The sequence below is a fragment of the Spermophilus citellus genome, assembly GCF_964194105.1.
Source record: "Spermophilus citellus genome assembly, chromosome: 4".
NCBI classification, from domain to species: domain Eukaryota; kingdom Metazoa; phylum Chordata; class Mammalia; order Rodentia; family Sciuridae; genus Spermophilus; species Spermophilus citellus.
The window spans coordinates 17,706,814-17,720,390 of NC_138185.1; the positions used below are offsets into that span (position 1 = coordinate 17,706,814).

Genomic DNA, 13,577 nt, shown 5'->3' on the forward strand with positions numbered 1-13,577 from the left:
ATGCTCTATTGAAGGGGGATATTAACAGGCAAATAGGAGCCATACAGATAGCCTCGGAACATTTACCTATTTGCATTTAGAAAATTACACGTAATGAAAGTCGTAATGCTTGGGATGAAAGTTAGGGGGAAGGGGAAGGAAGGAGTCCTTAAAGAGAAAGAGGGAGAGAAAAATAGGTAGAATAAAGGAGAATGGAAAGAACAATAAAAATTGAAAAGGGAAAAGGAAAAAAATGATAAATGAAGTCTTAGGGTTCTATTTTCTTCTCTTCCAGTAGGCGGAGCTCTGCCCTCCGAGCCACGCTTCTGCCCTCTATGTGCCAGCAGCAATCCCTGCAAGGCGGCTCCTCTTCCCCTACTGGGCATCTCTCCAATCCCGTTAGTCTAGAGCCCTTTCTCTTCTCCGGCCCCTCCCCCCCTTCCTCCTGTCAGCCAGCCAGGCTCACCGGAGGCAATCTCCACAGATCTAGTTACACTTGCAGCCCCCCTGAGTGCCCTATTTCCCAAATGACTAAGCACTCCCTCTTGTTTGCCATTCACCCAGACCCCAAGGTTGTGGAGCGGGTGATCCAGGAACCGTCAGTTTAATTTGCCTGGACCCCTTCGGTGGCCACGCCCCCCGGGAACTGGCGGCTAAGGCCTTAGGTTTCACCGCTGGTGGTAGGGGGAGTTGGGGGTCGGTAGGGGGAGTTGGGGGTCGGCAGTCCCCTCTGCTTCCCTCGGCCCCTACAGTCACACCCATGGAGCTCTGGGGCGAGATTTTTGAGGTTTCCCAGCTGTCTGTATCTGGTGGGGATGGGAGTCACACACCTGTTGAAGCGATTTTGCTGGGAAGGGATCCCGTCCGCTGAACTCTGGTGACATCAGCTCCCTGCTATGGCGAGCCCCAGACTCCTTGCCGGAGTGTCCGATGGGAGGGGTGGGTCTGGCCTGTCTCTGGTCTGTCCCAGACTCGGTTTTAGTTCTGGTCCGCTGTTTCATGAAGGCTTGGTTAGCAACCTCTTCAAAGGGTCTCTACGCCACACGCGGTCTCCGGCAGTGCTGAAACGCCTCCTTCTGCGCTGGTCACCAGACAGCGGCGGCCTGCACCTCTGCACAGGGTGGCCGAGATTCACCGTCCGGGGCAAGCTGTCACCTCCAATAATCCCAAACTCCCGCCTAGGTCTCACTGCAACGGAATTTTGCTGGGAGTTTCTCAGCAGGTAGAATCCGAACGTTCTGATGTGTCTCTCTGTCCGTGTGGCTGAGGAGGTACTGAAAGTGCTGCCTCTCCGCCCGCCGCCATGTTGAGTCTCTTCCCTCCAGGTTATTTTTAAGTGTAAGTTTTGTTCACCCCTTAATTACATATAACTTAAGCAAGAAAATATCTCCAGCCAAGTTAGGCTTTGTCAGTACCCTGATTCTAACATTAAAATTTAACTTAGTATAACTTATTTGCTTGTATTGTTTTTTAAATTACAGTACTTTTTTTCCAAAGGGGATTGAGTTTACTTGCATAAGAAGACATTCACAGGTATGTGTGTGTGTGTGTGTGTGTGTGTGTGTACACACCTGTAAACATATCCACATATCTATACATATATAGCTACTTAACACATGGCTGTAAAGTTGGAACCAGGGAATCCATAAAGCAGGTGTCAGGTCATGTGGGACCATGAAATGTTGATAGAAGGTTTGGTCTTAGAAATGGTCTTAGAAAAGCAACATGCCAGTTCCTCAGGAAAACCAAATATTTACAAATTGAGAAAGAAATTTCTCACAAGGTAACATTACATCTCGTAATGGATACTGTCCTTAATAGCAGTTTTTGCAGCTCATGCATCTACATGCTTGTGAGTTTTGTATTTCGTAAAAGCCTTTATTTAAAGTGAGTTCTGGGCTGTAAAGCACAGCTTGGCAAGCAGGAAACATGACCCATTCTGGTTGTATATGTGGCTACCTTGTATTCTTACTGGATACCTTGGAACTTGAAGGGTAAATCGATGTTCAGCCCTTTAGATTGCCCATTCTTAAAACTGGGAGTCAGTCTGCAATCCAAAAGTCTCCCAGGTAACTAGAGCATAATTGATTCTTTAACCATCCTTTGAGAAATATGGGTCCCAAATGAAAGACCACAGGGGAAATGGAGCGTATTAAAGCTTTTATATTCAACATCTGCTAGGAATAGAAAGCCAAAAAGAGGAAATGAAATGAGTGGTGTAATGATCCCCAGTCTCTGCTTCAGCCTTGCGCTTCCATTTGTTTTGGTTTCTCAGCCCAGAACAGACTTTTCTCCCAAATCCAATAAACCTAGTAAGTAACATTCTGGAAGAAAAGTTTGCCTTGCCTCTTTTCCTTTGTGTTGGTTGCTTCTGGAAAGCATTAATTCAACCTCAGGTCTTCTGATTATACAGTTCTTGGAGCTGTCTGGTTGCTACTGTATAAGCTGGTACTGCACAGTGCAGGAAGGACAGTAAAAGGCAGCTAGCTCTCCTGACAAGAGCTGACAGCTGCCTTGCTGTTTGAAGGCAAATTATCTGTCTTTGCTTTAATTGAGGCACGTTTTAAGCTCAAGAGATTCCATTGATGAGGTGCTTTCTTTTGAGAGACTTGTTCTTACATTCTGATTATTTATTAGAATAAAGAACACAAATATAAAAATCCAGTGAGTTCTGGGTGGGATCTCTGCTTGGGACTCACAGCACTGTGTGATAAGTAGAGCAGAAATCTAAATGATAATGGCAAAGACAGTTGCCTCTGAAACTTTGGACAAAGTCTCCATTCCTTTTTTTAAGAATAACCAATGTGCTTTCTTCATCATCCCTAGGACCTTCTCAGAGTTTGTTATGTATCGGATCTTTACAGATTCTGTAAGGAAATAGTTATTAAATAATAATGCTTGATACATGTCTGCTCATTACCCCCTATATTTTTAGTGTCTTCTATGTGTCTTCTTTTTTTATAAGTACTTCTATTGAGACTTGATTGGTGAAGGAAGGAAGGTATCATAGTAGTATCATCTGAGCCCCATCATTGAGGAGCCTTTTGTTGCTGTTTTGTTTTTTAATTGTTCAAGGTTTTTTCCCATATTTTTAATTGGTTCATTATAATTGAATATAATGGTAGGATTCGTATTATGTACTAATCCCACCATTATTTTCAGTTATAATGAACCAATAAAAAATATGGGAATACTTTCCAGAAGCAACCACCACAAAGGAAGATGCACGTGATAACAGCTTCGGCTTTCTTGAGTTAGAGAAACAGTCTTGGAAGTATTCAAGAAATGGGCAAAAGTATAAACAAATAAAAAGAACCTGGTGTGGCTGTATATATAAAAGCCAAGACAATTTAGGGAGTCTCTTGGAAGAAGTGAGCATTCAGCCTGGTATTAAAGGAATTAGTAGATGAGAAAAGACTTAAAAAGATCAGAAGACATTTAACAAATGTTCTTTGGGGGCATTCTACTTTTACAGTTGTAAACAAAGCACACTTTTGTGTTCCTTTCTCTTATTGAAATGACAGGAAGAACAAAGAGGAATAAATTCTTCAAAAATGAGAGTGGTTACTACATTTCTGAACAAGAAAGGCCAGTGCTGTGATACTGGTGGATAAATGCTGTTGAGGGAGTCCTGGCTCAGAGCACATGCAGGAGCTATGTTTGTAGCTCCTGACAGTGGAGCTGGCAGCTCTGAGTGGCTGAAGGCAGGCCAGAAACGGAGGGCCTGATTAAGCGACTGTCTGCAGAGTGGCTGCTTGGTTTATAGCTTACTCTAAAGTAGCTTGAGTAGTTTGACTTGGGGAAAGGGCTAGGGCTTCAATTAGGGAGTGACATCTACTAGAATTTGTGTTTATATAAAACAACTTATTTTGATAAATACCTATTAATTCATGGGCTTCTCTGCCTTTCCCTGCCCATACCCTAAAAATGGGGAGAGAAACAGCCACTTGAGAAGTCCTGCCCATTTGTGCAGCATCCCAGGCCAGGTCTTCCATTCAGGGCAAGACTTATAAAGAAAGAACCTTAGTCAGCAGCAGAGGAGAGCCTCACTACCCACCTGTATCATCAGGGACTTGTACAGACTTTAAGTTAGCATCTTCAGATTCAAGATAATTTGTCTGAAAAACAAGAATGGGTTATGAAAAAAAGAGCAGTTACAAAAGAATTAATAAAAAATTAAAACACAGTTGTCTTAGCTAACAGAATTTTTAAAAAATACATTGAATATGAGCAGGAATTTTAGAGGTATGTAAGATCTAAATTCATCAGCTTTGCTGTGTAGATATCAGGAACCATTGCTTAATGTTGAAAATAACAAACTAGAGGCATGAACATATTTGGAGTTAGAAGGAAATATCAGTCAAAAGCTCTTTTCACTGGGAAGAGGGTTTGTTGCTTAGGGCCTGCTTGTACTTTTCAATTGAAACCTTTCTACACTATCGGATTTTTTTTTCTTATGACATAAGATAAGAGGAAAGACATTGATTTTCCTAACCACTCCTGCCAGAGTTAGTTTTTGTTTTTTAAAGGAAGAACTCCCAAGTTGGTCTGACTGGGTCATGTGTCCATACCTGGACCAGTCACTGTGGTACAAGGAATAGAATACCATTAGACCAGCCTGAGCTGTGTCTAATTTGTAGTCCAGAATCAGTGTTGGTTATAAGAAAAAAGATGGGGAACAAACACATTCAGTAATGGAATAGGTTCATATCAAAATGTTATTTTTTAAAAATTTACAAGTATTTGTGTTTATATAAATACTTGTTAATATCTGTACAAATTGTAAATATGATGTCTTTTTGTTCCTAAATATTCCAGTATGTCTTTGCTAAAAGTCAGGCTATAATATTCTTATATATTTAGTGTCTGGCTATTTTTTTTTAATTCCTTGTAACTAATTAGCAGTCTGGAGGGAGATACTTTAAGATTGCAAATATCCTGCTCTTTCCCTTCAAATTGTACTTCCTGGATTTGGCATCCCTTGAGGATTTTAGACCAGATCCATCTTTCCTGTGGTGGTCACAAAATCATTTTCTAAGGTTTTAAAAACTTGTTCCACTTCCTCTACATTTACCATTTGTATGCTGTGGAAAAACAATTCTCTCCCTTCTCCCTTATTTATTCATTATATCGTGCTATCATCAGTATGGAATCCTATTGTTTTAATAACTTACAATTAATTCTTCATTGTTCAGTTACTTTTGGTGTCCAAATGACCCCAGCTTGGGCCAACAAGAGCTCTTTGAGAGTCTCCATTGTCATTTTAACATTCCACCATCATTTTTTCAAGCACTTCCTTGCCTTCTGACATAGCAACATGTTTCTGGCTCAGTTTTTGTCTTCCTTACTTTAGCCTTGGAGTCATCCATTTCTCTGAGGTAAGGAGAGATCAAGATCTGAATGGAAGGTGTACACATTGTCAATGGAGCATCTTTGCCTTTATGCCCTTTGGGTTGTCAAAACTGGGAGGACCACACACAGACATGCCCATAGAACTGTACGTACAGACAAACATACCAAAACGTATACACATGTATATGTTTGCATACATATTCTTACAGAAAGTGCAAGTATTTGCATCTCCCCATTCCTCCATGAAAACTTCAGCTCCTGACATCAACACATTTGCTTATTTGCTTAATCCTGTACCACACATAAAATAGGTTCATTTCAGGTTTGCTTCCTCCATACAGCTACCAAGAAGAATGAGTTTAGAATTTGTTTGCTCTTCTGCCCCCTTCTCCTAAAAGCTGAGAGTCAATGTGTTCATAAATCGGTGGGAATGAAGTTATTTTTCCATATAGTGTGATTATGCAATTCAGTTGAAACACTTGGATTCTTCTGCTTGAGTTTGTTTTTTTCTTAATTTTAAAAATTTTTTTAATATGTAGAACTTTAACATATCTTCAAAAGCCAAATTTGTGTAAAAAGGTGTGCTCAGAGAAGTATAACTTTTTCCTGTATTTCTCCCACCCCAGCCCTTCCCCATCCCCTATAGATAAATGACTGAGTGGTGTTTTTGTTTTGGTGTGTGTGTGTATGTTTTCTTTTGGTTTATTGTGTTTCTTTCTGTAATGATAAATCAATATGGATGCATTTTCTTATTTGCCCTTTATTTGTACACAGAAAGATAGTAACATTGCATATTATAGAATTCTTTCTGATCATTTTTACAGTTGCATAGTTTCCTTTGTGTGTACTCAAATCTATTCAATCACTTATCTTTAGACATTTAGGTAGTTTTCATTACTTTGTCATTACCAAATAATGCTACAATGAATAACCTCACGTGTGTTTCCATATTATTGGAGGTATTATCTTTGAGAAAATTTCTTTTAAGTAAAATTGCCACCCAAAAGGTTTATGCACATGCTTGTAGTTTTTAGCCAGTATATTTGAGGAACCTGAAACTTCAAGAAGCAAACAAGTATTCATAGACCAAATCTACCTATAGATATAGCAATTTGAAGATTAAAATGTTTTCATTTGATAAAACTTCCAAGCTTAAGGTTTTAAAAACTTGTTCCAGAGAGGGGAAGAATACATTTTATCTAGAATCATCCTGGAGGATGAATTCGGGTGATATTTTCTTGATATCCTATTTGAAAATCCCATTGATGAGCTTACAAGGAATCTTTTCTTCCTGATATTTGTCTTTATCAGAAGAGCTCCAGGAAGAATTTTGGGAACTCAAAATTGATTCTGTTGCCAAAGGTAACCTCCAGAAAATCACTTTGAAGATTTCCCAGGTAGAGTATAATCTTATTTACCTCCAAATAAGTGAGCAGATTTCAGCAGGCACTTTCCAGTTTTACTGACCTTTATTTGAGAAGGTGTTCTTTGCACCCCATCTGCCCCCAGCCTCTGGCTAATAGCAGCTAGTAAATAATGCCCAGGCTTGACTTTGGAAGTGCCTCAGATGGCTCCTCCTTATCCTCATCATTTAATGTATTTCTGAAAATGCACACACAAATCATAATACAGTGGCTTATCTCAAAGAAGTTCTATTCCTTAATTATAGTTTGAGTTTGGTTTAGCTTTGAGTATAATTTTGCATATGAAAGCATGTATTTCTGCATATTTAAAATGAAAATTAAACATCACAAAGTCTTTTAATACAATGAAGTTGCATTTAGTAGATAGAAGTTAATTTCAAATGTTGGGAAGAAGGATTTAAGATTTTATATTAGAATCAGTAGGCCTCTGAGTATGTGATTTTGATGATGTTTTCAGAGTTCTTTTTAATTTGTGACAAAAAATTTAAACAAGGGGCTGGGGATGTGGCTCAAGCAGTAGAGCGCTTGCCTGGCATGCGCGGGTTCGATCCTCAGCACCACATAAAAATAAAAAATAAAGATGTTGTGTCCACCGAAAACTAAAAAAAATAAATATTAAAAAAACTCTCTCTCTCTCTCTCTCTCTCTCTCTCTCTCTCTTTAAAAAAAAAAAATTTTTTTTTAAACAAAAGGCTTCTTTTGCTATGAGAGCCATAAAAAATCAACACCTGTTGATTTGTGAATCTTTTTCTGTGGTGAAATGTTTTTGTGGCTGATTCTTCTAGTTATTGTTTTAAGATTTTAATAACATTAAAGGAAATTTGAATTTTTTACATTTATCAAAAGGGAAAAGCTGGGGATTTTTGTTTGTTTTTGTTTTGGTACTAGGGATTGAACTCGGGGCACTTAACCATTAAGCCATATCCCCAGCCTTTTTTTATTTTGAGACAGGGTCTCACTAAGTTGCTTAGGGCCTCACTAAGTTGCTGATGCTAGCCTCAAACTTGCAATCCTCCTGCCTCAGGCTTCTGAGGGATTTTCCCTGTGACTCAGATGACCAGAGTATCAGCCTCTGCTCTACTGCTACTGACTTTGGGACCTTTGCTGGTTTCCTTATTTGGAATATGAGGATTATTTGTCATGACCCCTTCCTGGGACTGTTCAGTGAGACACACAATGCATAAGTACTCAGTAAAACATAATTGCCATAGAGTTTTCTTAATAAGATGCCATTTAACATGAGATAAAAATTCTTGTGAAAATTTAGCATCTTTTGTTTAAGCTGTTTCACCCAAGCCTGTTCTCTATACTGATAAGAACTTCTGCTTTTGTTCCCTAGTTGAGGGAATAAGTCCCTTGTTAAAATCTGTAATCCTCTGAAATGGCAAGACCCCTTAATTTTCACTTCTTCAAGTTGAGCCAGAATTGTTTTTATCATGAATTTTCCCATAAACAGGCCTGTGGCATCAGAGATGGGCTCAGTTTATACTACCTGGTTGTGAGTCTGTGAGGACCCAAGGGTTTAAGAGAGAAGCAGCCTGATCTATAGTCAACAGTAGCTGAATGCATGTTGATACTAAACAAGGCCATCTGTTTTGTCACTTGCTAAGACTACTGCTTCCACTCCTGCTGGGCCTTTCAAAGCATTCTCACCTTTGAGCCCTAATCAATTGCATCTATTGTAGGTTTTCAGTGCCTGTTGCCTGGACTTGGCATCATGGCCCTTTTCCCACAGGCTGAAGTCTATACTCTTTGGTCGCGTGTACCATTAATTTTTCCTTCCAGCTCTGTTGTGTAGTACTTCTGTGTGTGCTCTCCCTCTTTTCCAGCTACAAAGCTGCTTTTAACTAAGTGTGTCTGTGACACTGTTCCATTCCTCAAGAATGCCATGGTGATTAAAAGCACAAACTACCTGGATTCAGATCCTGTCTCCACTGTTTCCTGGTCTGATTACTCTGGAAATCTAAATTGACCTCACTGTGCCTCATATTTCTCTTGGTAAAATGAGAATAAAGATACTGTCTGCATTATAGTGTCATCTTGTGGCATAAAGGAGATAATCCATGTTAAAGAACTTAAAACTGTGCGTGTATACAATGCTTATGTAAATAAGCATTAGCTGCAGTCATTATTATTAATTACTATTGTTTCTGTCTAATGTCTGTCAAAATTCTGTGTATATCTCTGCTCAAGTTTTTCCAAGTCTCCCCAACACAAATAATCTTATTTATCTATTAATGCATTAATTTATCTGTTGCATAAAAATTTTTAAAAACTTGCTTAAATATTAATTGAACACTTACTGTGCATAAGGCATAAGACTGCTCACTCAGAGGAACACAAAACTTAAGTAGTACTCTCTAGGAACTTAGACCCTGATAGGAGAGATCAGAGAAGTATAAAATATTCATTATTCATTCAACCAACCTTTATTGCACAACTGCAGAGGATTCAGACACTGTATGTCGTTACATGAGTTCTAAGTCTGGTATCCATGGTTAATGACTAACTTTGGTGAAGATCCGATTTTAAGCATCTTAACCAAAGCACGGTTGAAGTTGTTTGGGGCGTATGGAAAAGAGATTTTACCGTCTACGAGAAGGAAGACTTTTTAGAGAAAATGTTGCCATCTTGGTAGGGCCTTGAAGAATAGATGGACTTTGCCTCTCTCAACATTTCTGAGAAAGCATTCATGTACTGCCTTGGGCTGTGGCTATATGTGGCCTATAGGATTTTTATAACTGTAAGCTCCTGAAGGGCAAGGACAGTGATATCTTCATTTATGAGTTCTTAATGCTCACTTTAGGCCTAGAAGGAGGATGCTCATTCTCAATAGAGGAGGATGACAGATTGCGGAGTTGTCTCTTCCAGTTAACTTAAAGGAACATTTTAATTTGGTGAATTTAAATATCTGTGAAACAAACTTCTAGAGAAGACATTTGTTTAAACCAAAAGTGGGATTTTTAGAGATATTCATGCTTTTCTTACCACATTGTTGCTATAGTAGTTATTATAGGAATGTTGGATTTTGCATTAATCCATGTACATATTCTTCCCATATTTCTGGGAAGAAACTTTTATAGATTCTCCATTAAACTCTACCCTGACCTAGGATTTCAGGGTATGATTTTATAGCTGATTATATGAGAAATCTTAGTCTTCAAAACTGCCCAACAGTTTTAATTCTGAATTTCTCCTTGTAGCAAGGAGCAAGGACCAACCCCAGTCGAGAGAAAGAAGAAAGGAAAAAGGAAAAGTGAAACCACAGTGGAGAGCTTAGAGCTGGATCAGGGCCTGCCGAACACATCCCTGCGGAGTCCTGAGGAGTCCACTGAGTCTGCAGACAACCAGGTACAGCTGTGACCGGGAGCCTACTGGAGGTTACTGCTGCTGGATGGGGTCTTGCTGATATTGATGCTCCTCTGTGCCTGTCTTTAGCCTATTTTCCTTACGCACAGACCTGGGCTGGGCTTCTTCTTGGTGGATGAGCAAGTAGACAACAGGCTTTTTCCCTAGCCCAATCCTTATACTAATGATTGCCCAGTTATTTAACAGCATTTGCTTTCTTCTTAGAAAGTAGAATGGTATTAGGTTGCAGAGGAAGTTGATGTGGAAAATGAAGTTGTGAGCCAGACTAGATAAGGCTCAGGGGGCCAGTTTGACATGTAGGTAATGCATTTAGTGCTTAGTGGTAGGCTAGTCTGAACAAGGATAACTTTATAGTCCCAGATGCTTGGAAAGTCAGGGATATATTCATTATGCCAAAATGGAGATTTAGCCAAAAGCAGGGACAAGGAGATACCCATCTAATTCAGTTCCTAAAATTATGCCATGGTATGCCTGAGTTGAGATAACTTCTCTTGGACATGAATTCTAATATTTGAAAATGATGATTCCTCTTATATCTACAGCAATTTATCCGCATCATGGTGCTACAAGGAGACCATTGAGAATAAAGCCAACTTACTGTACCTTCCAGCATCATCTGGACCCCCTTTAGTTTCTCCTTGATCTCTAATGTAGGAAGGTGTCAGCTTGTAACATTGTAGTACTCATAATTTGTAGTGTCTGGTGTCAGAGCGGAAGCCCTTTTGCTGCCTGTAAGCTGGGACTGGTGGCTGTTAAGTATCCAGAGTGGCAGAGGATCAATCACAATGAGTTGATGGGATTTGGCAGGGAGTTCAGTGTTGCTAGAATGGTGATCTGTGTATGGGAATAGGGAGAAGTTTGTTCTTTTTTGGAATCTCTCACACAGAGTTAAAACACCATAGAGGTAATACAGTGAAGGAATGATGGGAACATAGAGAAAAGGTTTCTTCTTTTAAAAGAAACAGGAGATGAGGTTTTGCTTTTGTTCAAGGTTTGAATAGCTGAGACTGTGCTAGCTGGTCACTAGTTTCCTGAAGTGGTTCTACTGCTGAGGAAAGTCACTCCCCTTCTTTGTTGTTGCACATTCTTTCTCTAAAAGGTGCAAGCTACTTGATTAGAGATGAGTTCTTAAATGATGACTTGCCATTTTGTCATACTTCGGATGTCTCCCAACATTTCAACAAGTGTTATGAGATTCTCAAAGTAAGTCCTAATAAAAAATGGTATAGATTAGTTTTTCAAACTATATTTTTAGGAGTTTGTGGTAAGTAAATTGAATTTGAGCTAAATAAATAAATGCATACATAATACAAACATTGTTATTGTTATAAACCTGGGCTTCCCACTCATGCTGGAGTGGACCTCAAAGATGGTAGAGTGTACCTCTCTTCCTTGTTTTGCGGGAACAGAAGCCAGTTCCAGGAAAGAGGAAAAACATCACTGTTATTGATGAATAAAATATGTCTTTCTGGTCTGGGACTGTAGCTCAGTGGCAGAGTGCTTATCCAGCATGCGTGAAGCACTGGGTTCAATCCTCAGTACCACATAAAAATAAAATAAAGGCGTTCTGAAAAAAACAAAAATATGTCTTTCTGGACCCTGAGATTACACCTTCTTCATAGTGAATCATGGCATTCTGGAAATGAAACTTTTATTCTCCCCCTCACTCAGCTATATTACATTTTCAGTGAATTTAGTCCATAAGAGAGTTGTGTTTACAGAAGATTCCTTTTCTAAGGAGGGGAAACCCCACTTGGGGTGTTAGCAAGTATATATGAGGATGTTCTTGTGTCAGTTTTTGCCTTTGACTCTCAGAGCTGCTCTGATGTTATGTTTGTCCTATAGAAACGACGCTCAGGACGACAAGTAAAACGCAGAAAATATAACGAGGACCTGGACTTCAAAGTGGTGGATGATGATGGGGAAACAATCGCTGTTCTTGGAGCTGGCCGAACATCTGCACTCTCAGCTTCTACACTGGCTTGGCAAGCAGAGGTATGGCCTCATGTGAGGGTAATAACCATGGCTAAGCAGTCATCATGGCCTAGTTGATGAAGCTAACAGGGCTGTTTGCTGAGGCCTAAGTTACATCGTTTAACTACTGCTAGTAACCTTTGAATGGCTTCCTCTTATACTTTAAAATTAGGACTCCTTACTCTGCATTGCAGGGCCCTTTATAATCATACTCTCTCCCTGTTTCACCAGATTTCTATTTGAGCTAAGCAACTTTTCCTTCTATCTCTGTGCAACCAAAGGGTTAGCCATCTTTTATTTTTTTTTTTAAGTGCTGGGAACTAGGATACTTTATCACTGAGCAACATCCCCGGCCCTTTATATTTTTTATTTTGCAACAGGGTCTCATTTAGTTGCCCAGCTTGGCCTTAAACTTGGAATCCTCCTGCCTCAACTTCCTGAGTTGCTAGGACTGTAGGCCTGTGCCGCCACGGTTGGCAAGGCTAGCCATCTTTTAATAAACATCAGTTCTTTTCTTACCTGCCAGCATTTGCCATTGTGGTTCCTTCTGCTTGGAATGCTCTCTGCCACATGCTTCAAATGACTGTTTTGCCATCAGTTAAGTTTAACCTAAAAGGGCATCTCCTTAGAAAAAATTTTCCTGTCTCTTTTATCTAAAGTAGATTCCTGCCTATCATCTCAGTGATTCTGTTTTAGCTCCTTGTTTATTTCCTTCGTAGCACTTGCCACAGTTTGTAATTGTATTTGAATATGTCTGATCTCTGATTCTGTTTTTGTCTCTTTGATTAGAGTATAAAAATCTTATATGTGTAAATACTTGCTCAGAGAATGTAATCAAATGAACTAATAATTATAGTTGGAACTTTAATTCAACAAATATATATTCAGAGTCTGCTAGAAGACCAGGTCCTGGGATATAGGAATGAGTATCAGCATATGACTCCTGCCTCCACAGAGCTTTGTCTAAGAGAAACAGCACATGTCTATACTTCTATGTTGATTGAGAAGTATGTGCTAGATGCAGTGGCCACACAGAAAGAGGAGTGGGCAGGAGTTCAGGAGAATAAGGATGCAGGAGGGCCATTTCTATCAAGAACAAAAGCCTCACAACCGGAAGGGCAACCATAAAGATACCACATGACCAGTGATGAGTATGCTAGATATTGGAGTATGATTTGAGGAATGGTGGGACATAAGAGCTGAAAAGTAGGTGGAGTCACACTTAACAGGGATACCACCTGTGGTATGTGCCCTCATACTGTAGGTTGAATAAAAGATAGGACGCATCAGTAGGTCAAAGCAGACAAGCAGAATGACCACGTTTACATTTTATCAGTCCCCACTGCAGTGTTAAGGAGAGGATGATAGCATTAGGACTTGATCTAGACAGAGATGAGAAGACGGTTAAATGTTGAAAAGGAGAGCTAAGCTGAGGAGCTTATAGAGAAAAAATGAAAAGGAAGAGAAGCAGCAGGCTGA

General features: G+C 39.6%; 1 protein-coding gene across 9 annotated transcripts in view; it reads left to right on the forward strand.

The window, feature by feature from the left end:
• CHD6 (chromodomain helicase DNA binding protein 6) overlaps nt 1-13,577 on the forward strand; it is a 211,092-nt gene that overhangs the window by 79,877 nt on the left and 117,638 nt on the right. For all 9 annotated transcript variants that reach the window (XM_081289966.1, XM_081289958.1, XM_081289959.1 and 6 more), the window contains 2 exons: nt 9,959-10,106; nt 11,970-12,119. In XM_081289966.1, coding sequence (XP_081146092.1) covers nt 9,959-10,106; nt 11,970-12,119 — 298 coding nt within the window. The remainder of the gene's footprint in view (nt 1-9,958; nt 10,107-11,969; nt 12,120-13,577) is intronic.